The sequence below is a fragment of the Tetrao urogallus genome (assembly GCF_951394365.1).
Source record: "Tetrao urogallus genome assembly, chromosome: 2".
Classification (NCBI taxonomy): domain Eukaryota; kingdom Metazoa; phylum Chordata; class Aves; order Galliformes; family Phasianidae; genus Tetrao; species Tetrao urogallus.
The window spans coordinates 106,517,158-106,542,059 of record NC_136814.1 but is presented as its reverse complement, the minus strand read 5'-3'; the positions used below and the strand labels follow the sequence as shown (position 1 = coordinate 106,542,059).

Sequence of the window (24,902 nt, the reverse complement as noted above, 5' to 3'; positions counted from 1 at the left end):
GGGGCCCCAAGCACAGAAACAGGTTACTCGAGGCATCTCGTGTTATGTGGGGGGAGAAGATCCAAATGAAAGGATCATGTGAGTGAGCTACATTATGAGCTGAGGTAACTGGGGGATTGAAGTGGGACTGAATGAAAGGAAGAATGTAGCAGAAGGCTGGGTATCTTATCCACCTTGTGTAGCCAGGCATGATGACCACCTTAATGTACTTCAGATCATGGCCAGAACTGCCTTCTGACACCAGAAAGCCTAGATCATCATTAAATAATGAAGCTGGCATAGGGAAGACAAAGCTGTGAGTTAACTGGAGGGGAAGATCCAATCCAGAGTCTTTCAAACATTTGAGCCCATCTAACTCGCTCCCACCTCCACCAGTCTTCAGAGACCTCGTTGCCACTTCCACAGAGATTAGTTTTGTGCTTACCAATCACCCAGTCAAAATAAGTGTTCCTTAACTTTCAGGTGATATAACTAAGTATTGGTTTACGCTATGGAACATCCCTGAGTCAGCTCAGGACTCACTCATGGTATATTATGGCTTTCATTTCCAGAACTAGAAGCAGCACAGCGACTCGAAGACGTACCATAAAAATGAAATACTATTTAGAAAGGAGCTGTCAAAAACCACAAAGGAACCAAAACAATTTAAAGGACTCCATCAGGTGTTACTTGGTCTTAGTCTACAGGTGGAGCTCTCTCAATTTTCTCACGTTTACAGTCCTATGGTGTTAACTGACTCCAGAGCTAAGCAGGGTTTTGAGAATATCTTTCCCAGTTGGAAAGATGGATCTGTGAGATTGTTTGGGCTCATGTCCAGAGCAGCTGTCTCACCTGCCATCTGTGCATTGCCAGCAACTGTCAGGGCACTGCGTTGCTGCCAAAATGCTTGGCCCATGTGGTAGAACTGGACCCCCTCCACTTGCAGCTGACTCGTTGCTCCCTGGAAGGCTTCCACAATGACAACAGCTCCCAGGTCCCGAGACCCCAGCTGCCTCTCACTTCGCTTGTACAGACACCTGGAGCCACCTAGAAGACAACCCAGTAGGAACTATCAGTTTTACATATCTGCTATGACAGTGGGACATGCAGAGTCCTTTGAGGCAACTCATGAGGCCCATCACACCGACTCAGAGAACTCCTTTTTCCTGCAGCGATCTTAAACACATGCCCAAAGACAAACAGCCACAGGCAAGCTTGCACGATACTCCCCCTAAGTACTTCCACAATTTCTCACCTCAGAGTCTGGACATTTTTAGAGGAAAGTGTATTAAAACCAGCAGGAAGCTGTGCTAGTTTTATGCTTAGGAAAGTTCCTTGTGTTCAATTTTAAATAGGCCTATGCACAGGGATGATGGATTTGACATTGATTTACCTTGGGTGAGGTTCTTGAAAAGGGGATTGGGCACGGCTGTACTGAACTGAGCTGAAATGAGAACATTTTGAAATTTCTTTAAAACCCTCTCCCTCCCAACTGCCCCCACAGACATGTGAGGAAACGTTCGTACCCACAGACAGAAGATAAGGAAAGGAGATGATAGGGCTGCGGAAGGAATCGACATTCCTCAAAGGTGTCCTTTCCCCAGGTCTGTGCTCAGGATATTTTGGTTCAGGGGGATTCAGGCTATGAATGTGTAAATCGGTCCTGCTTACACTCAGCAATGCTCATTTTTCTTTTAAAGACGGTAAATTAACCACAAGAAACACTGCCCACTCATCTTCTGGTGACTCCTCTGAGAAATCCTCCTATACTTTAATGCAAATAAAAACCTCAAACAGTTAGCACATTTCAGAGACTATATTTATGAGTTCCACACAAAATGGACCATAAATCCATGAGTAATATAAGCAGTTGGCTGCTGGATATCAAATGAAGTCTTGTGTCACAGTCTGAGTGCCCAAGGCATTTTATTTTTAAAGGGAGCCTTATACCTGGGTTGCCAGATAACCTAACTCTCCTTAAATTATAATCGCTGTGTCGGACTGCATTTCCTCACCTGCAGGTGTAAATCAGGAAGCCATCCGTCAAACTTCACTGTGCCTTACAAACATAAAACCAAAGGAGAATTGAGATACCTATTGTTTCACCACTGCTACTAAATGCTACAAGAAGCTGTCACCTGTTTTTTTTTTCCTCAGGATCCCCAAATAACATCATAATTTTTTACACTACAGAGTACAATAAGCATCAGGGTGCTTTGTTTTTCTTTCTTCTAAAAGTTTCTAAATAGTAAACACAATTAAAAATTTAATATATTATGTACACTGAAGTATGTTTTCAGAAGACACTTTCTTTGCTATACCCTTAGGCTCAGGCAAAACTAAAGGGTCTTTCCCAAGATGGCTTGAAACAATAATGCGAAAACAGTACATCTGAGATGTTACAATGAAATGCACTTCAACTCCCAAGACTTCATACTTCAATGTCAAATGATGTCTGGAAAGATAAAACTGTTTTCCTGGCACCGATATGTCTCCGCTTTACTCTATTAAGAAGCATTTCTAACGCACAGTGATACCACAAGGTGATTTTAGAGAAGAAGTTTTACTCTTCAGTACCTCTCAAGACGTCCTCACCTCTTGTGCCACCTGCTTCTGCACACTCTCTGACGTGGGAGATCCTCTCCTTCGTGACATTCCCTTGAACAACAACCCTTCTGCTAAGCAGTGCCACCACAGCAGTCAAAGGCAGGCTCTGGCCATTCACTCTTTCCTCTCCAACGTTGTGGGAGTACCTAAGGAAAGACAACAAAAGTACAGAAGCACCTGCAGCTGACAGATGGCAGGAATGATGTTGACCCTAACCATCCAAATCCAACTTTAGCCCCTGTCTCACTGCTGACATCAAGAATTACCTCTATCTGTTACATCTGCATATATGGGCTAGATATATTTTTCCTTGGTTGACATTTATTTTCATCTTGTCTCACAAGTTCACAAATTCTCTTTGCATTTGGTACTTATACATCAAAATATTTCAACATTTGAATTTCCTTCATCTTCTGAAAACATACTGTCAGTATTTTCTTCTTCAAGCCCCAAATATTTTTATACAGAAATAATACCATTGGCATTTATGGGTACTGGAATTAGGCTGCCATCAACATAGAGAAGATATTTCAACACTGGGACTCCAAGTTACAATGTAAGAAGTATAGTTTGGCCAAAGCCTTCATGTGTAGAAAATGAAGAGAGTGTAAAGAGCTAAACTAATGTTCAGTAGAAACAAAGAAGCAGTATTTCCAAACTGAAGTAATTCACTTTGAGTGTTTTGTTAATTAACTTAAGCAATTCAGTAGAGAAGGGAAGGATTATTTTTTTTTTTAACAAAATCAGACACTTTCTGTGGGGAAAAAAAAAAAAGAAAAAGCAATTACTCAAGAAAATAACTTTTCAGGAAAATTCTTAGCCAATTCTGTGCTAAGGCCACTGGACTGAACTAACCATTGGTGTTTTCTGATACAAAGGTCCATGGTTATGATACAGGATTTAAACATAGAATCATAGAATAATTAAGCTTGGAAAAGACCTCTAAGATCATCTAGTCCAACCACTCACCTACCACCAAAACTGCCCACTAAATCATGTCCCTTAGAGCCACCAGTGAGAATGCATTCAATATTTAATGTCTGCTAGCTTTGAGGTGAGCAAAGAACTGAAATATCTCTGACCACTTCTGTTTAAAGGACTTACATATAGTTACTAAGTCCCACAGGAAACTGCAAATCCTCACGTAGACCATATTTTCTCCTGGTTTCACTTTTTGCTATTGAAACCCCATTTCTCCTTGAAAAGATACCTGAGTGGTGATCTAAGGTAGAGCTCAGTGTTATTGATAGACTCAATAATGGCCACTTCTTCTTGCTGCTGTGCATCTCCAAGACCTGTCCTTCCCACCACAATTTCATCACCAGGTTCCCAGTCAACAGGTTTCTGGAGCACTAATCGTAAGTCGTTAGCAAGAGCTGATGACTTCAAGTATGTGAAAGTGACTTTGGGCACCCAGCCTGGAAAAAAAAAAAAGAAAAAGGAAAACTCAATATATATACAGATATATAAAAACAAAACAGAAAAAGGATTTGCCTTCTTAGAAAACACTGCTTCACTTGGATTATTCACTTCTCTTTGACTCCGTGTCAGAGAGATGGGAGTAATGCTATAAAACATGATATGTGCACATTCTTTTGAATCAGAAATGTTGCATTTTCCAAACAGTATCTTCATTTCATATCTTTTAGTCTTTATCGGTCCTAAACAGCAGAAAAACATGTTAGGAAGGAGTCTGCTCAAAAGGTTGCAGGAGCTGAGGTTGTTTCATTCCATCTGAAGGCAAGAAACACTTCTAAAGCTCCTTCTATTACAAACAACAGAGGAAAGCACTTTTTTGCAGGGACAAAAACTATTTCAAATTATCAGACTCCTCTGTCAGGTATCCAAAATGAGATGCAACGAGTCTGGGCCTACAAATAACTTGCATTCACAGAAGTGCATAGTGAAAGATGACCACCTCTGCTTTTAAGAACTTGCAAGACTCACTGAAGATAGCTCAGCTAGCAACACCAGGTCATTTTCACATTGTCTCTCTGGAGAACCCAAAGCAAGGGCTCACTGTTTGAGAACCTGCCTTAACCATCTGACTGTGTCATACAGTGCAACCGGTTGGCTGCAAAATGAAGCACACAGCTCATATGTGTGGCATGCAGCAAGCCTGCTTTCAAACAGCTGGCCAAAATAAAAATAAAAAATCAAACAAAAAAAAAGTGCTGATTGTCTTTTTTTTCCACTTGGTAGCTATGGTGGAGATTGGCAATCTGACTGGCCCAGCATGAAATGATGTGATGAACAGGATTCTGCAACTGCTTAGAAGTGTATCTCAATCTGTTTCCAGCTGAGATCACACACAGGCCTCCATGGGAAAAGCCTTCTCCACGGGCAGTCTGCAAAGCAGACACATAGTATGAGTGCACAAGTCAGTAGGACTTCAGGGTGAAGAAGAGCCCCTTGCATGAGCAGCCATAAGTCAGCTTTGAAAGGCAACAGAAAGGTAACAACTACAGATTCCCAAATCTCCTTCTCTTCACTGGACATTCTACCAAACTTGGGCACAACAAGACCCAGTAATGAAACTTCAGGACATTTTAACCTCCCTTCTTTGTTTCATGAGGTTTGCTTTAACTCTTACCTAGCGGGCTTTGGAGCAGATTGTTCCAGTGAGATCCAGCAACTGAACACCATCAGGGGAGAAAGCGTGAGCCTCACACACTCTCCTTTAGTATATTTTTCCTTCCCTCCTTTGCAATAGATCATAATTTACCTTTAGCCCTCAGCAAGTTACTGTCCTCCCTGGTTGTACTATAGAAAAGTAATAACACCAGAAATCACTAAGGGTAGAGGTTGCATCCAATAAATCATTTTCAAATTATTTTAAGCAAGCTTCTCTCTCTCTCTCTCTCCATTTCCTGTTTCATGTTCTGGTTGCTTTCACTCCAGTGTCCCAATTCCTCTTTCTTTAATGAAGGTGGAAATAAGAGGTAGCACCCCAAGTCAATGAATTCACAGCAGAATGAGAGAAGATAGAATCAAGCCTTCATACTCTGTGAACCTAAAGAATTTTTGAGTACCTGCTGTGTGTGTGTGTCAACGAGATGAAACACATCTAAACGTAGCTGAGATATCTCTAGTTGATTATTTTTCCTTTTTCTTAAAGTAGAATTGGAATTTCTCCACTTACAGCTAAGTAAATTTCCCAAACATCCCTTCTTCCAGTCCAGTGTTGATGCAGTATAAAGACTTGGAGGATATTGATGCAAAGGGAAGAGGCAGAATATTTAAAGCAGTGAAATAGGACATTTAAAGTGGTGAGAATGTGTGAACTCAAATAAGATGACGAATGAGAAAAAATAGCCATCTTTCAGCACAACAGCTGTTCTATTGCCACTGATCACTGTCTGGTCAAACAGTTGTAAGGCTTTGAAAGGTGCCTCCTTGCTGACCCCTTCTGATGATCTTGAGGAAAGCGCTCATCTCCCTTCCACCAAACATCCTGGGATTGTAAGCACTGCTGGATGAGGATGTTCCATAGAAGAGGCCTGCCAATCAATCACACTGAAATAGCTTCAGTGTACTTTTTAAAATAAACTCATGCTTCTATGCCATCACCACCTGAGATAAGAAGAGAATATCAGAGAAAATACAGGTAGGTGCATATCCCACCCTTCATAAAGTTCTAGTGGCTCCTTAGGCAGATGCAAGAGGAGTCAGTATAGTAGTCATCAATTCAAGGAGAGCTGTACACTGTTGGAGGATCCCTTTTTCATCAGCTCCCTCTATTTATGCCGCTACACAGAGAATACAAGTTTCTAAGAAACAAAAGGTAGCACATTTTTTCCCCTCTGCACAAAGAGCAGCACTTTGTACATCGCCCTTTTGAGCAAGCATAGCTGGTGCAGAGAAATGCTCTTGCCATCAGCTGACATGCATCTTTTTACTAGCAGCAGTCCTATCATTGTTATTCATTTACCTTCTTTTATTGAGTGAACCTCGTGAATTTTTAGGGCCTGCATAAAAACCAACAACTGACAGCAGCCATCTGCATGTTGAGCAGCAGACTATTTTTTTCTCTAGCTCTGGACATTTTGCTCATGTTCACGTGTTAGTGTGCATTTGTGTGCATCTGTGTGCATCTGTGGCCAGACACACAATTGCTTCCCATTGCATACATCTGTCACACACATACTACAGCAACCATTATAAAAATACTGCTGGTGTAAATCACTGTTCTGCATTCAAAATGAACTCCAATGGAAAAGGTCTCCTTCAGGCTTTTCCATTCCCAGGCTCAGAATTAAAAATCACAAAGGAGATTTTTTCCAAGTCTTCTTCTCCCAAAGGAAGAGTATTAAATGCATTCAAAATTTTTTCTTCTTTTTTTTTTTTTTTTTTACTTATGATTATGTCCCTTCAGCCTCCTTCTCTATCTTCCATATTCCAAAGTGCAACATTGCAACTTTCATCTCCAGTAATTCCAAATAAAGGTAAACTTGTCTCTGTGCTAGTACAGGCACAGGAGTACATTCAGCACAGTTGCTCTTCTGCATCTCATTTATTCTCTTGCAGTTTGCATCCACAGACAACACACTCATGTTCTTTACGCCACTGGCAATCAGAAGGCATCTCACACAGAATCACAGGAGTTGGAAGGGAACTGAAGAGGTCATCAAGTCCAAGCCCCCTGCTAAAGCAGTTGCCTACAGTAGATCACACAGCTGGGAGTCCAAATGGTTCTGGAATGTCTCCATAGAAGACTCCACCACCTCTCTGGGCAGCCTGTTCTAGTGCTCCGTCATCCTTATTGAAAAGAAGCTCTTCTTGTTTGTATGGAACCTCCTGTGCTCAAGTTTTAGGCCATTGCTCCTTGCCCTATCGCTACACACCAAAAGCATGGCCTCATCCATTTGCCTCTCACCTCCCTGTAGATATTTATAAACCTTAGATCTCACTGCCTGGTGATTTATTGGAAAACAGATGCTCCTGCCCAGGAAACAAGACTTCCTGTAGCAGGCATTGTCACCCAACTTTAGGTATGCAAGGAGCAAACCTCCTAATTCTAGGGAACCAATCTCCTAACCAAGCCTGAGAGCAACCAATATGAGGTCCATCCAGATTCAGGCAAAGCTGGATCTTGCATTGGGGTACTGGTAGAAAACAGACTATTAAAATTAGTTTAAATGAGGACTGGCTCCATCCCTAAGCCTGCCGTGAGACCAATGGCATTTCTCCCAGAAGCAGTTAAAATGTTTCAAACAATCATTTTTTCCTGCTCATACTGCATGGGACTGCAGGTTCTGAGCCCTCCTCCTACAATGTCACAGGTCGGGATCTCATCTTCACTTCCATCTACCACAAATCAATCAACTCAGTTACAAACAGTTTGTAGTGGTGACAAACTAGAGAGCTCTTTACACCTCTGGACAGTTTACTGGTGCTTTAAAGTTGAGCTAATGAGGTCTTCTGATACCACAAAAGGAATTTACAAGAATTGCAGGGCTCAGACATGCAACCTACTTACCATGACTATACAAGTCATAGTGCTGACAGTCTGTCAATCTCTTGCAGCTACACTGTAGATCTGTAGTGTAAATGAGAATAAGATCTTTCCATTTCCACGAATAAAGTGAAAAGGAACAGGCAGTTCACATTTTCCTCAAACAAAGGAATGTTGCAGGAGATGGAGGTAAAAATATAATTCAATAAATTATAGCCAAAAAAAAAAAAGGCAAAAAAGAAAAGAAAAAACAAAACCCACATAGGTCTCTGGCAGTAAAAGACAATTTACTGCAGCATTTCAGGTGTCAAACTGCCTAAGGAATCCAGCTTCATCTCCACTGTCATAACCTCATATAAAAAAACTTTTCCTTATCCAAACTGAACTGCCCTTTCAAACTTAGCCTGGCCATTCCTGAAATTTCCAAATGTCAAAGCAATAAATGGCAATGCAGCCATTGGGAACGGTTGCTTCAGGAAACAGATTTTTAAAAAATATTTTGAGATCCAGAAAAGAGACTTTCTGTTGTTGCTGCTTCACAGTTAATAAAAATTAAAGCCATAAAAATAACATAAAACCTTCCTTACACTAAAAAGAATAGGACATATTTTTCAGAAAGCCTCCTTGGTCTGTGTTGCTACAGTTCCCTATGGACTTTAAGTTGAACCTTTCTTTAAGTTGGACCTATCTTTAAGTTAGGGACGTGGAGTGATGAAATCATGTCATGAATCACAGGACAGGGTAGATGGAGTGGAACGGGATGGAATGGAGTAGAACAGAACAGCACAGGATAGAATCACTCAGTTGGAAGGGATGTACAAAGACCATCGAGCCCAACTGCCCCACCACTTCAGGGCTACCCAAAACTTAAAGCACATTACTGAGGGCAATGTCCCAGTGCCTCTTGCACACTGACAGCCATGGGGCATCAATCACCTCCCTACGAAGCCCATTTCAATATAAGAAGCCTATTCTGGCCTTGATGAAGATTTTCTTTAAAAGCATTCCACTTGCCTGATCCCTAGCAGTGACTAGTCCAGGCAACGGATGTAAAGTGAACAGAATCCAGAAGTGAAGAAGGAGAGCTGTTTCCCTCTGTTTTGCAGTTAGATGATCGTGTTTTACTTCCTGCTATGCAGCTTTGAAAGGCAAGGATCATCTGTGCTCTGGAAGAGAGAGATCTCCTCTCATATCCACAGAGTCCTGCATAGCATTCTGATTTGCTTCTGTAGGAAATACCCTTGAAAATGACCTCGTCCTGCTGAATGCCAATGCCTGCAGGATTTTGAATGTGTGTTGTTTGTTCTTCTTCCTTCCAGCTGAATACTGAGAGGCAGATTTGGAGGGAATGTTTCAACATTACATTCAAAGGTCTTAAAAATGCAACTATTTCATGGCATAGAAAGATTCCACATCTGCACTAATCTACAGCTTCCCCTTTCTTCTGGCAAAAAACACAAGTTATACATAAGTTATACTCACTGCCCATTTCTCAGTCCCCTTCACATATCCCCACATTGTCTTCTTCTTTAAGATTAGCACTAAAAGATGGAGTGTGTGGTTCAAGTTTAAATTAAAGAGAGATGTGTTTCTGCTAGAATGAAAGGCAAGCTATGAAAGGCACAGCATCTCTCTCTGAACTCAGTTTTACACAATCTGTTGTTTTCCCCCCCAGCCCCCGTCTACTGGGTCTTTAAAATCTAATGGTCAACTTACATTTATGAATAAGAAAGTGAAGGCAGAAGTCATTGTACATTAGTTACTCCATGGGAAGTGCCTAAGTGAAGTCTCCTACCCCCAGTGAACACAAGGGATCCAAGGCAGCTTTAGCCTTCTGTTCAGGAGCCATCTGCTTTAATGCATCATGTGCGAATCAACGTCTTGAAAGGAAAAATGCTATTTTGGAAAGCAGAAAGCCTCCTGCAACCACACGAAATAACTAACATCTGAGGAAAACTAACCCATGGAAGTGACCACAGAAAGGGAAAGAGGATTTGAACAAATTCTCTCATGTTGTCTATGATCTCTTAAACTCAACACAGATACACCCGTACTTAATGGAGGAAAAACAAGAACCATTTGATTAAATGATTGCTTTCCTGAGGGATGAACAGGCTCTGGTGAACAGTGCACAGCTCACAGATGCTTTGTGTTTTATTATTGATTAAATGTGATTAAAGTGAATAATCAGCTCAACTGATTAAAAACAATTTTTGTCTGAAATAATCCTGGAAATGCTTAAGATTTCTTTGGTTTTAAGGAGCCCGAGATTTAAGAAGTGAAGAATTACCTACTACCATCTTCTACCAGCAGCATCCACTTGCATCTTTGCAGCAGGACTTTCCGATGACTTTAAGGGACTGAAATCATCGTGTCATAGAATCACATAATGGTTGGGTTGGAAGGGACCTTAAAGCCCACACAGTTCCAATCCCTGCCACGGGATGGCTTAAGGCTTTGAACAAAGTGTATGTAGCATATTATTAAATCCGAAGTGCAGCATCTTCCATCTAGTTGGGGAGGAATGTGTTGTTAGGCAACACACAGAGAACAGGCTTATATGTTCAAGCCCCATATCATCACAACCTTGGTACTGACAAGGTTTTAGGTAAATAGCAAGAATGCCACTCTTTGGGATGAGGCACAGTCTGCTTCACACAGCGCAATAATGACCTCATGGGATAAGAAATGGAACAGAATGGGAAACACCTTTAACATTTTTGCCTCCCATGGCAATGAGAGTGTTGGGAACAGGAAACTGGGCTATCGCAAACGTTAGATGTCCTCATCTAACTCATCTCATGATGCAACATCACAGAATCACAGAATGGCCCAGGTTGGAAGGGACCTCAAGGATCATGAATCTTAAACCCCCTGCCATGTGCAGGGCCGCCAACCTCCACATTTCATAGCAACCCAGGCTGCCCAGGGCCCCATCCAACCTGGCCTTGAACACCTCCAGGGATGGACGGGGCATGACAGCCTCCCTGGGCAGCTGTTCCAGCACCTCTCCACTCATAGGAAAGGACTTCCCCCTGACATCCAACCTCAATCTTCCCTCTCTCAACTTCAAACCATTTCCCCTTGTCCTGCTGTTATCTCCCCTTTCAAAGAGTTGACATCCACACCTACGCTGCATCCCCACCCCATCCCTGCCGATGCTCAGCACAGCTGCTGCCTGCAACCCAGTTTCCCTGGAAAGGACAAAGGTGCAAGAACAGCCAAGGCCACCACGGCGAACTTCTCTCCCAAAGCTTGTCAGGAGCACTTCTGAGGGAATGAAGTGTGAACAGAGCTGGAGACAGTGATAAATTTCCCTTCTGAACAATCAATAAAAGTCTCCCAGCTCCGCTCAGGCCCCTACTGCGGATACGAGGGCCATAATTACATTGTCAAAAAGTGGAGTTGCCCCGGCTGACCGAACCCCCCTGTAAGCCTGACGTGTGATTGACAGGCAGTTTATGGGTGGCACGATCTGACTGGCAGGGGAGTTGGCTAAAGCCAAAGGCAACACTGAAATTTCCCAGTCTGCTACAACCACCGGAGCAAAGGACTGCTGCTCGCCAGGGGATTGTGGGAAACCCTGAGTCATATTAACATATCAAAGTAAGAAGCTGACAGCGCTTACTAAACAATCTGAACTCAACCATAGCTGCAGAGCATCCCCCAAACTTCCCCGTCTGAAGGAGAACAGGAATTAAAATGCACTCAGCCCTGTCTTCACCACGACAGCTCTGAATTTGAAAGCCTGCTTGTTTAACGATTTTGATCTGCGATAACATACGTGTATGTGTAGATGTATATATATATCACATACATTGCTGAGCACGTCAGTTTCTTTCATATACACGTGTGATATGAAAGAGGCTGACATGCTCAACAATTTGTTCTATACCACGGGCCAGACTGGTGCTAAATTGGAGCCAGAACAACGTATTTCTGTTTGATGTGAGCAATGTGAAGCCAGCAAAAGAATACACTTCTTTTGGTCTTATTTTCTACTGAGCTGCTACTGCTTCAGTGCTAAATTGTGGATTACATGGTCAGAATCAATCTTAATTGCAGCCAGGCACTGGGATAGTATGTCATGCAGAGCTTAGAAGTGGCTTCGTGGCTGGTCTTTGAGCTGCTCACTGCAGGGTACACCAAGGGTGTAAAACATCGTCGGAAACGCAGCTGTGCAGAGGGACCTGGACAGGCTGGAGAAATGGGCAGGCAGGAACCTCCTGCAGTTCAATAAGGGGAAGGAGAGGATGTGAGAGCTGGGGCTGCTCAGCCCAGAGCTGGGGCAGCTCAGGGGGTCCCACTGCAGCTGTAAATCCCCGCAGGACATGCAAGGGGATGGAGCTCTGCTCCACAATGCCTGGGGCAGCCCAGGGGCACAGGGCACAGCCTGGATGTGAGGAGCTGCCATCAGCAGCACTGCTGTGCTGGGCGGGTGCCAGAGCATTGGCACAGGGAGCAGAGAGCAGCGGGGGCTGCTCACTGGGGAGTCCCAAAAGCCAGGCACAGGGCAGGCTGAGAAGGGAAACTAGAAGCAGGACAAGCAGCCCAGCAGCAAGGAGATACTGTGCTCTCTTTCCCAAATTGCTAGACAGCAAAACAGCATGGAGAAGTCAAAGCTTTTGTAGTGCACTGACTATGTAAGGACAAAGTTCTGATTTCCTTACAGAGGTCAAATTAAGAAGGATGCTTGAAGCTAGCAGAAGAAGACACAGAAAACGACATACTGAAAACCATTACCAGGCAAATTCAAATCAGACATCTTAATACGTCTCTTAAAAAATAAAATAAAAACATGGATGATTAACCAAATCCCCTGGAACAAGCTTCCACAGAAAATGCTGGCTTCTGATTCCCTTGACGTCCTCAGACAAAGACCAAGCCTTCCTGGAAGGCATGCTTTAATCTAATGCGAGTTACCAAACTCAAAGCTGGGATAACTGTGTGAAACTCAATGGCCAGTAAAGGACAGTCAATTCAGCTTGGGTGATCTAATAGCACTTCTTCACGGAGCCCCCCTAGGAAATGGGATAGAAACATTCTGCCCTTCTGCTAAAGCCAGTTGACTGAAATTATTTAAGCCAATGGCAAGCACGAAATATTTCAGCCCTACTGTGCGCCAACTAAAGGGTCAAGAGCACACGGTGTGGCTTTCAGCACACATCCAGGTGCATCCCCTGCCACCCCCAACTTCCACTCCCCTCTCCTGCTTCAGAAGGGCATCTGCTGGAGGGCTGCCCTCCAACAGCCAACCTCACCCGACCTCCCTGAGCTGCTGGGCACTGACAGGATCACCTCACACAGCACGGCTCTCTCCCTCCGTGTGCTCAGATTGTACCCCTCGGTGCCTTACATTATTTTTGACTGAGAGCCATACGTGTCAGTAACGCTCAGATGGCAACATTTCTGCCCGTGGGCCTGGAGGGTGGAAGTTCAAGCCCTGCTGGAGGATACGGATGCCTACTGACATGAATGTTGACATGCAAGAACAGAAGGGAGGGAGATGAGGCGTTCAGACACGTTGGCTTTTTTTTCCCCTTTCTCCTTTCTAAGACACGCACTGCCTTTAAAAACAGCCCGTTAGTTGAGAGCTAGATGTGTGCATTTCACTAATACTCTAATTCATGCTGTTGGGACCTGAATTCCACATCCTGACTACAGCAACTAGAAATGTCTATTTAATACCAGTTTTTCACAGCCCTTTAAAAAAATCTGTGTGTCCAAATTCTTCTACCCCATGATATGAACCTGTATTCATCCACAAACCCATGCCAGTGTCTGTCCTTCTAGGCCCCTTGTCTATTCTACATGATAGGAATGCACACTTTGGCTCCGTGGGGTTTTCTTTCAGAGTAAATATGGTGGTCATAGCAGAGGACTGGGCATCCAGGACTGAAGTTTTTAGCACTGCCACAGTTCTTCTGCATAGCTCTGGGCTTGTCACTTGTGACCACAACCTGTGCAGAGCAGGTGTGACTGCGTGGAATGCCAGGAGATCAGGAAGAAGCACGGCTGGAGGATGGAGGAGAACAGGAAAACACACTGCTGGGAGTTCTGTGCTGCTGCTGCTGCTGCTGTGAAGAAAAGCAGTGTTCCCATACCAGCTGGCAAAGCTTGTCACTGGCTTCAGCACAGGACCTACCTGGTAGAGTACTTGCTATTGGCAACCCCAAGAGAAGGAAACTTCCTAACTGTTATGGAGAGAGATAAGGAGAAAAGGATATCCCATTCTGGTAGCAGAGCAAACCCATGCGATACACAGCAGAGAAATGAACATCCAAGGGATGGATACTTTCATTTAAATGCATAAATCCAGGCCTTTTTCAAGCACCTAAGTGAGTGCTAAGGTTTCATAGCTACTTGGAATCACAGAACCACAGAATCATGGAATCAAACAATACTTGATACCATCTAGCTTCTCCTTAGGGCTGAAATTTTCAAAATGACTCAGCTCCCAGTATGGCAGCTCTTATGGAAATACAGCACTTTTAAAGAGAAGGAAAAATGTACTCACCATGGATGGAAAGGGTCCCATTTCTCACTGCCAGGAACTTGGCCCCATATGGAAACAGTGGTGGGGAGTGGAGGCTTCCATAGAGGTAGATGTGTGCTCTGTGATGGAAACGGGCTGTGGAAGATCCCACCCGGAGCTCTCCTCCATCAGATATCAGAATGTAATGAGCATGTAGTTCCACAGGTCCTGGACCAGTAAACACGAGTTTGCCACCTGAAGACAACAGAAGAGTAAAATGCAACCACTGACCACATGGTCAGTCATTATCATTAAATCACAGAACTGCAGAATCACTGAAGTTGGTAAAGACCCCAAAGGTCCCCAAATCCAACCTCACCCCACTCCCACCATGCCCACACCTCCGCAGTTCTCAAATACCTTCAGGGACAGTGACTCCACCACCTCTCTGGGCAGTGGAACTGCTTCTCTTTCTGAGAAGAAATTGCTTCTATCCTAATGAGGTTAAAGATATGAGATTAAGGATGAAGATAACAATACTGCTTCCTACAAAAATCCAACTGTGGTCGGTCCTTCTCCCTTTGGACTGATCAGTTCCTTATAGCATGTCTCTTTTAGTAATGAAGATCTTAGTTAACTTAGACCGTCTTTCACTTCTGCCAGAGGCAGCATCTTTCTGGACCTGAGAAAAACCACCATTAAATCTGGGCACATATCTAAGTCTCTCCACTTCCAGTCCAAGGGAGTTAAGTTTGGAAACTCCCAGTCTTAACTCACTCACTCTCTAACCATTAGAAGGGGATAATATTACTTAATTTGTGGGTTACTTTGCAGATTACAAACTGCTTGTGACAGAGGGAGGCGAGAGCAAAGCTTAGGAACACAGGAATTGGCAACTTGCTTAGTTCAATTCAACTCTTCCAGTTGCTGTTCAAAACCAGATGCTTCCAAATACAGTACAAGAAACTTATCCTTGTTAGCTGGATGTGAAAAGATCTCCTCATTCCATAAAAGCCTCATTTGAATCCCTAATTAAAGGTTAGTTTTGCCCCAAAGCATAAGGTTTCATTCATCTTCCTGCCAACATTTTCCTTGTACAATCTATTAGTAAAACTGGACAGGTTTTGTCAGTAATGTATATCTGATCCTTCAAATCTTTTTAATACTCATCTCAATAACTTCTTGAAGCACTGAATTCTGTGGTCTACATACTACACAACACATGAAAAGGCATTTTCATCCTTTGGTTTCAACTCAAGTCTCTTTTCATTCTATCAAATGCCTCCTTTGTTCTTGCCTGGTGTGAGCTGGTAATCCCAGTCTATCATTTCAGAGCAGTTCACTCTGACATCCTTTCACGGCTTCCCTCCTATAAAGGACACTTCTGCTATCTTTACGTTGTATTTGCACAGAGTAGGCTCTCAGACATCTCATCCTTCTGCAGTTGGGATAGGTCTTCCTAGGTCAAACCATGCATCCCTGGAGCTAGTCCCAAAGCCTCACATCATATCTCCTTACAAAGGGTCTGTGAGCCTCCCAATCTTTCCCTTTACAAAGCAGCAGTTAAGGAATCTCATACCATGGCCAGAATCCTACTGTTGTTAGCAAGCTTCAATGTTGATCTTCATACCCACCAAACTGTTGGCTTCCCCATAAGATACTACCAGTCACAGAGATACGGGAGCTGCACAGCACTTCTCTGCCTTTCCCATTCCATTGCATCCACTCTTGCTGAGCACATTCTGCATACTCCTTATTCATTCTTGCATTGATGGGCTTTAATTGTTGAGCTTAATTTCTCACTCTCACAACAAAGCTAGTATTTGAATAAGAGCTCCCCATTCAATATTTCCTCTGGAGACTTAAGTAGGTTCCAGATAAGTTTACACAGGGCATGCAGAGAAGAGATAAACCTCACATTTTCTTGCAAATAAGCACTGCGAACCATGGGATTCCTCCCACAAACACCAGATTCCTGGTATATAAGCTGCCTGTTTCCCTAGACATACTTTTCTACACACAAATGCATTTCTGTTAAGCTTGCTTTGTTACAGCCATGTTGTATTTTCACAAACTGTACTGAGTAAACACTGATACAACAGCATGAATTTCAGCTTGTTTCACTTAAAATGATGGAAGGTTTCTGACTTATTCTGAGGTACACCTGACACTTCTAGAAAAATGAAGTGTTGGCAGTCCAGAAGCGTGCTCTGCTGAAATGGTATGCATTCACAGACTGGAGGGACCATTAGATCCTATCTCCTGCTGGTCTGTGCACATCACACCACTGACAAACTGAAGGAAGCGGAGACTCTGTGTTTGACTGCTGGATGCCCTCCAGAAATGCAGACAATCAATTAAGTGATTGGTGACATCATTCTACCATTTTCTACGATCATTTTTTTTCCAGTGGCTAATCTCCCTTACTGGTCACAATTTCTGTTTTATTTCCAACCACAGATGAGCTCTCAGACAGCGGTTGCCTTTACGGCCTCCTGCGTTGCACTGCAGAGAGGTCTACAAAACAGCACTTCCTGTGAAGGTATCAGCAGGTAAACAGCAATTAAATCAAACCTCAGCCCTCGATCAGGCTGGTTATAAAGTTTCTAAGATTCTTGTGCAAGGAATCATCTATATCCTCTTCCATAGCCTGAACACTCAGGCTGGGCAGCCTGGTCTAGTATTGGATATGGAGGTTGGTGGCCTTCCTGCAGCAGGGGTTGGAGCTTGATGATCCTTGAGGTCCCTTCCAATGAAGCTATTCTATGATTCTATGAACACTCCTCCTGAAATGGGGAAGCCAGATTTCTTAATCCTTCCGCCTCTTTATTATTCTCCTTGCTAGTCTCCACAGAGGCAATTCTTCTTTATCCCCACCTTCTGTACCTTCCTCATCACACAAAAAACTATACGACCTCCTTTTGTTACTTCATTACAGCAGCTTCCTTGGCCACCTCAGCTCCTAATGGTTTTCATAGATACAGTTCTCTCTCACGCAGTCCCTTACTGAGTACCCACAGTTTTTGTTCCTATCTGCCCAGCTGTGTACTCCACAGTGTAAATCTGTGCTTAGTTCGAATGGCACTCACAAATGTGATTGGTGATGGATCTCCATCTACTTGCAGGTGATTTACTTCTTCCAGGTGATCACACTACTACATTTTACAAAACTATATTTGAACACATTTGTGATTTTCTTAGAAGATGATTTAAAATTTTGTCACCTTTCTTAGGGGAAACTTTTCCCTTCTGTACTTTCCCACGTACACTGAAATTAATATTCACAGACCACAGAATGCCTCTACCAGAATAAAACTGGCCCTGGTGCTTAAAGAATGTGTATTCCTGAAAGATACTATTTAACATCTTCTTCGGTAATAAATGGATTGCTGTTCCATCTTCCTCTTGTGATATAATTTACCATCCTGTTCCTTCCCACGCTGAGAACAGAAATATTTATTAAATATATTTGCCTTATAGCAGCAGCGTTAATAATTTTATCACTGCGATCGAGAAATGGAACTATAAATCACTGCGATTTATTTTATTCCTAACATAAAAAAGACATCTTCCCCAAGGTCTTTATTGACTTCCTATGTACTATTCCCACTGAAATATAGTCATTTCTGTTTCCACTTCTCTTCGTGTGATTTTTAATGAATATTTTAATTGTTGCTATGCTGCACCACTGAACTGGGAAGGCTGGTAGCCAGAGCTGTCCTGTCTTCTGATTGCAAAATCACACTTCTGCCTCAAATGACCTTCCCAAAAGTTTCCATACGCTTCAGGCACACACTGTCCATTTAAAATTTTCAAGCTGTCCATAAGGCAGCTTAGAAATATTCAGTTCCTCCCACAACCCTTTCTAGATCCTCTCTGTTGGATGGGAGAGACGGGGGAGCATCTCCTCCTGTAAGACTCCCGAGTTCTTTCCTGTCTGCAGCCTTTTCAGCACATCTCAGGGCAGCTGTGGGAAGATATCTGTTTCCCATAAGGTCTGGGATTTACCTTCCTTTTTCCCTACCTACCCTGGCTCTAGAGGTTCTGATGGGCACTTTTGTGTACAGCGTGGCTTTGGCATGTCAAGAGTTGCCCATCCTTATACAGCTCCTCACAAATGAACAGTCCTCTACATCTTCCTTTCCTCAGGAAGTCCCCTGTTCCATAGCATTAGGCTCACTACACGTCAGCTATCCTGAGCAATGGGCCCCTGCATCTATTCAAATATTTTCTATCTCCTTTGTGGATTTACAGGTGTCTGGTGAGCTTGGCAATTGGATGCTTTGTGACGGCCCTGCACACGTGTTGTTCCAGCACTTCTCAGTAGCAGCATCTCAGTAGCAGGCACTAATTCTGCTGTGCTTGGCCTGCAGGTCTGACCCTTTCTGGGGCACATCCTATTGGCTTTCCCTTTCTGGGTGAAGATTTGGTTGCGCTGGAACAAAAAGAGCTGGACTTCAAGCTGGGAGCTGTTGCCTGGCTCTTGAGATTCTCCTTCCCCAAGTGCAATGACAATCCAAAGCACACTTGGCAATGGGGCAAAGATTTGACAGATCGTGACCACCAAAGGAGATTTGCTGTATGGGATGCTTTGGCTGTCCCTCAGCAGCAGCAGACAGATCCCAGTGTAATCGTAGGAACTGAGTGCATCAGCTGCAAGTGATGGCCACAACTTCATTCAGCTTCTGAAGCTTATGAACTCCTCCAGAACAAAACAAAAGGCACTTATGGGAAAAAAGTGTAAAAAGAAAAATTCAACTGCTGAAGATCTTAAAAAAAAAAAAAAAAAAAGCAATATCAGACAAAGGAAAAGAAAACATTAGCAGGGATTCATTTAGTCATTAAACAAGTCCAAGTGTAAAATATGTAAAATAAACTCCAGCCAAACTTACAAATACCTGTGTCAAAAATTTATACACGGCCCTTCCAACACTCAGCTTTCCATATTTCTTTGCTTTTCATCAGGTCAAAATAAATATACAGCTGCTGCTTTACAAGATTGTCTTCCCCTTTTTTAAAAGAAAATAAAAGTTATGCTTCCTTCTTTTATTGCACTTGACCCCTTCTCTGAAAGCAGAAAGGAAGAATATTGCTCAGCTGAGCCTTTGGCTGTGACCCTCAAATTGTTTGTTATGGCTGCACGGGAAAGCAAAGTCCTACATATGACCTTGAGGGTGATTTTATAAAAATCAATCAACTACTGTTATGATGGCCTCCCCGCCAAGCAAAATAAATACAATTAAAGCCATAATCACTTCTGTACAGTAATGCGCAAATTCAATGGGTCTCTTTAGGTGGAGTGAGGGAGAGTGGGGGCGGAATCTGTTGGGGTTATTTGATACTTTGTGAGAACATCAGAAGCACCATTCTTCTCAATTAACCCAGCAATTAGCCTCCACCTCTCCGCCTGGAAAAGAAATCTTTCTTTATCTGTCTTTACTCAAAAGAAGAAGAGGAGGGGAAAAAAAAAGCAAAAAACAAGGAAAAAAATGGAGGCAGCCTCGGAGAAAGGGAGAAACATCTGGACCAAATAACAAAAAATGGTAATATAATAATAATAGTAATAATAATGGTAAGGGGAGCATTATCTGCCATGTGAATAAGTGCTCCACCAGTGTATCAATGGTTGTACCAAGAGTCTTATCTTCTGAACTCATTGGGAAATGGTAGAAGGCACACATAGTAGGAAGTGGAAAGTTAATGTATCACCACTTAGTTGGTCACGCAGCCCCAGCTGGCTCATGCAATACCAAGTTGGGTCAAATTCACCATCCTGGTACCCAGAGCACTTAACCTTGGAACAAGGTTGTCCCACGTGCTCCGGAAAAAGAGAACAAGCATCCATGGAGATACGAATTTTGAGGACGACTGTGGAAAGTTTCTCCTTGCCTCACAGAGTGTCACAGTGACACAGAGACTGGTTCATGCTTTCAGACACGGGGGTTTATAACCCTTCTCAAAAATGTCCTTACCAAAAAAAAAAATTCTTCTACTATTCACATTTTCATAGCGCATAAGGGAGACGTTGATTTTCTCATTATTTTTTAGGCTGAGATTCAGAATGCTCCAGGGATTTACTGAACTCGGTGGGAAGCAAAGTCCCCATTCCAAAAGGCATCTTTACATGGAGGTTGGGCTTCTTTACCATTAGCTTTTGAGGCAACACCTCAGCATGTGCAATCACAGCATTTGCAGAAGCGTTAAAGCAAGCAAATTGTAAGGAAGGTGCTGGAGAGTCTCCTGAGATTTGTTTTAAATCAGTAACAGAAAGTGTTAGGGAAATAACGACGGAAAAACTGTCCTGCATGTCAAGAGTGTGTCGTACCACTTCAATTAGCAGAAAACCCCTGCAGAAGAGGATATGCTGGCTGAAAGGCCATCTCCTCAAGAGGACTACTCCCTCCCAGCACCACAGAATCACAGCATCACAGAATCACAGAATGGTTGGGTTGGAAGGGACCTCAAGGATCATGAAGCTCCAACCCTCCACCACAGGCAGGGCCACCAACCTCCACATTTCATACCAGCCCAAGCTGCCCAGGGCCCCATCCAACCTGGCCTTGAACACCTCCAGGGATGGACGGGGCATCCACAGCCTCTCTGGGCAGCTGTTCCAGCACCTCACCACTCTCTCTGTAAAGAACTATGTATGACCTTAAATGTTATGTCTGGTGCATCCTTGTTGCAAGAAAAAGAAGAAAAAAAAAAAGCAACAACAACACAAAACATAGATCCTCCTCTGTATGGGAAGAGAAATACAGAGTTTACAGGCCTTCAGTGGGAACAACAGACTATTTCACAGACCTGTTGACAGGCTCACGTGGCATTTGGATGAGCCATAACAGTTTACTGCAGGCTGGACCAGTGTCGAGCAAGATGTGAAGAAGTTTGTCCTACTGGCTCCATCCCAAGGCTGCCTGAACCACAAGACCAAACCTCCCTATATAGGTTCCTTCACTCTCGTGATATACAGGTGCAGACCAAAACCAGCTATGTGTTTCCACCAGAACATCAATAATGCTACAAAGATAAACACATATTCCAGCACTTTGTTAGATGGAGGCCTTCATCTGTCCGTGTGTGAGGAACCAGCAGCTGCTTGAGCACTCTCAGATAGAATGGCCTGACCTGAGAGGTGGTGGAGTCATTCACTGTCCCTGGAGGTGTTCAAGAAACATTGAGCTGTGGCACTAAGGGACATGGCTTAGTGGGGAAGAACTGGTGGTAGGAGGATGGTTGGACTGGGTGATTTTGGAGGTCTATTCCAACCTTGGTGAGTTTATGACTCTAAGCTGTCATGTAAGCCTTGAGAAGGCATCACACTAAGCACGAAAATGCAAGAAAAAAATCAGTCCTCAGGCTCTTATTTCAAGTCTACAGGTGATGGACACCTGTTGAGTCCTCCACCTTCAGCAAAAGAGGGGGACATCAGGGAAAGAACAGTTGTAGGGAGTAGAATTATTATTATGGTCTATCTGGGTGACCATCAGATCAGTGTGTTTCCACTTGCTATACTCCACCCACACTTATCTCAAGCTGATTTCTGGCACTTACATTTAAACACATCACTGATTTGCTGCTGGAACTTGTTCTTCTTAGTGGAAGCCTGTTCTCACAGAAGAGCTATTGCAATGCAGTTTGTTAAGCCATCAGAAGGAGATACAGCAAAATTGAAATCTTCATGCAGTGCCCTGCTACACATTACTCTTAATCAAGTACTTCTGTGCTTACAATACCTACTTACGCCTTTGAAGACATTTATTTGCATTTAAGAGCTTTAAAAATCATCAGAATGGCCTGGGTTGAAAAGGACCACAATGATCATCTAGTTTCAACCCTCTGCTGTGTGCCAACCACCAGACCAGGCTGCCCACAGCCACATCCAAAGGCTTAGATCCCTGCTGCATGGGATATTTCTGTACTACATATGGGTGTGCAAGGATGGAACTATTAATGGGACAATGTCATTGGGGGGGGGGGCCTGCTTAGCATCTAGGGCAGATGCAGACAGATGCAGGACCTTTCCATCTTATACTTAGAAGCACCATCTACTTCTCCAACAGGGACACATTCCCCCTTTCCATGCCAGAAAACAGCTTTCAGCCCAGACCAGCATGCTCAGAACAAGTTTTTTTCCAGTCCGCTCCTCCTGCAACACCTTGGAGGAGTCTCAGGAGCTCCTGAAGATGCAAAAAAATCAATTTCACCAACAAGCATGAGCCCAGGGAGTCTGGTGTGCATGCTGTCTATAATCCCATCCTAAACAGAATGGGAAGGGAAGACCTGCAGCCCGTGGCCAAACACAAACCAGGGTGTATAGCTGAGAAAGAACCCAAAAAAAACCCCTCAAGTTGCTACAGATGGGCCTTAAAATCCTTTCTCTGGGGAACGTCCAGCTCTGTGGCTTGAATTCTAATGAATAATACTGAATTCCTGCTAAAATGGCACTAACATTCTAAAGAACTAATGCCTTGCATTTTTTTTCCCCCATCAAAACAGCAGAGACTTCAAGGTTCCGAGACTGTAATTCTTGCAGATTTGGTGCACCTCACTGTAACAACACAGAAAAATATCACAGCGGCGGGGAGAAACAGGGCTGACTACTCTTCCTTTTAAATCTCAATTAAAAAATACATTGGATGAAATTTCCCATTAGCTGGTACTATTTGTACATCCCATGTTCTTTCTTTAATTAAAAAACATGCTTATTGCAATACTGCCAGAATCGCTTTTACGGTATTTTAATTGTAATGTCTCTGCCTGATTAAAAAAAGAAAATATGAACTAGAAACTGCCTGCAAAAACTATCACAATGCATATTCCAAATGGGTTGAGTAAATGGCACAGAAAACACCACAGAGAAAATATTTTCTAACCTTGGCTACGGACAAGGGATTTTAAAATAGGTTTAAGGACGGAAAAAAAGAGGAAAGATGTTATTCCATCTTTCAGTGAATTCATACCTAGTCTTTATCAGCACTGAAGCTGAAGAACTAGTGAAGCACTACTTATCTGACATGTACGCATGCAGATGTATCAGCTAATATTTGATGCTTTTTGCTAACAGCATCAAAGCCTAGGAAAAAGTCAAGCAAAATCAGTATTTCCTTCCTCCCCAGGTCTGCGTGCAGCACCCATTGCCCAGAGTGGGTGCTCTGCCCCTGCAGACAGCCAAGGTCAGGCTGGATGGGCTGCGAGCACTGATGGAGCTGTGGGTGTCCCTGCTCAGTGCAGGGACAGATGGCCTTGAAGGGTTCCTTCCAACTCAGACCATTCTACGATTCTATGATTGATTGAAGTAACATTTTCCCTTTTTCCTACAATGCTGGCCATCTCAAGGTTGCCACTGCAAAACAAATGTATTGCTGAATGCCTGAGACCTTCAACCCCACCAGAAAATACCTGCAGCATCGCACCAGAACTCACCGCCAAGCTAACCCTGGAAGAAGAACAGCCAGCTTTTCCAGTCTCCAGCATCCCCTCGAGGCTGTCCTATTCAGTACTAAAACTTCAGATAAAGGTAGTAATATGTCTGAGGCATCAACCCACCAAACACAAATTAGTTGCTCCAGTGGAAGCTCTGCGTAAGGGAAATTTCCATCTGTCCTGGGTTACCATAACTATTACCATACTCGTGATGCCGAGATCACAACAATAACTGCAATCTGCTGAATTTACTAGTTAGCTACAATCTGTCTATCCTGTATCTCTTCCCCAATCAGTATTGTCTGAGCAGTTTTGCAGTCTGGATATTAAACATTCCACTGCTGATAATCACGTGTCCATGCTCTGCTTGTCACGGGGGAGGCAGAAACTGGTGGTCCTCATGGTAGTGGGCAGGATCCAGCTGCTTACATTAATTCTAAATGCTTAAAAACTATTGCTTTAGCCTCCAGATCTTCTGTAAAGACAGTCTGGTCACTACCAATACCTCTACATGCATTTGTCTGGGTGCTAATAAAGCCAAAGCAGGGTCACCCAAAGGATGCATGTGCCGCTGATGTCCTTGTTATAACAATCTTTAAGCAATTTCTACATTGTTGAAACGATCGTGACGTCACCCTACACAAACTGTATCCAAAATCCTCGTGGCGTCTTAAAAATGAGAAATGTCCAGAAGTGGGCCTACATATTTGGGATGTGTTTGCTGGATACACCACCTGGAGGGCAGGGCGCAACAGCATCTTTGCAAAAGAGCAGACTCTGTAGCTTTACAGGCTTTTTTCATCCATAAAGTCTGTTTCAGGTTGAGTGCACAGGAAGCCTGGTGCTGAGTCAAGAAAGCCAAAGGGAGCAGAACTACAATTTAATCCCATTCTCCAGCTCCAGCTACAGAAACACTTCAGCTCAGGCTTCAATCAAAGTGCGCTTCTACACTCGCCCGCA

The 24,902-nt window shown here is 43.4% G+C and overlaps 1 protein-coding gene across 1 annotated transcript in view; it reads right to left on the bottom strand.

Annotated features, from left to right (window-relative positions):
• PKHD1 (PKHD1 ciliary IPT domain containing fibrocystin/polyductin) overlaps positions 1-24,902 on the bottom strand; it is a gene marked incomplete at both ends in the record, with an annotated part of 221,724 nt that overhangs the window by 118,474 nt on the left and 78,348 nt on the right. Inside the window, 4 exons of the mRNA XM_079532472.1 lie at positions 832-1,026; positions 2,575-2,732; positions 3,797-4,004; positions 14,559-14,771. Of these exons, the coding sequence (XP_079388598.1) occupies positions 832-1,026; positions 2,575-2,732; positions 3,797-4,004; positions 14,559-14,771 (774 nt within the window). The remainder of the gene's footprint in view (positions 1-831; positions 1,027-2,574; positions 2,733-3,796; positions 4,005-14,558; positions 14,772-24,902) is intronic.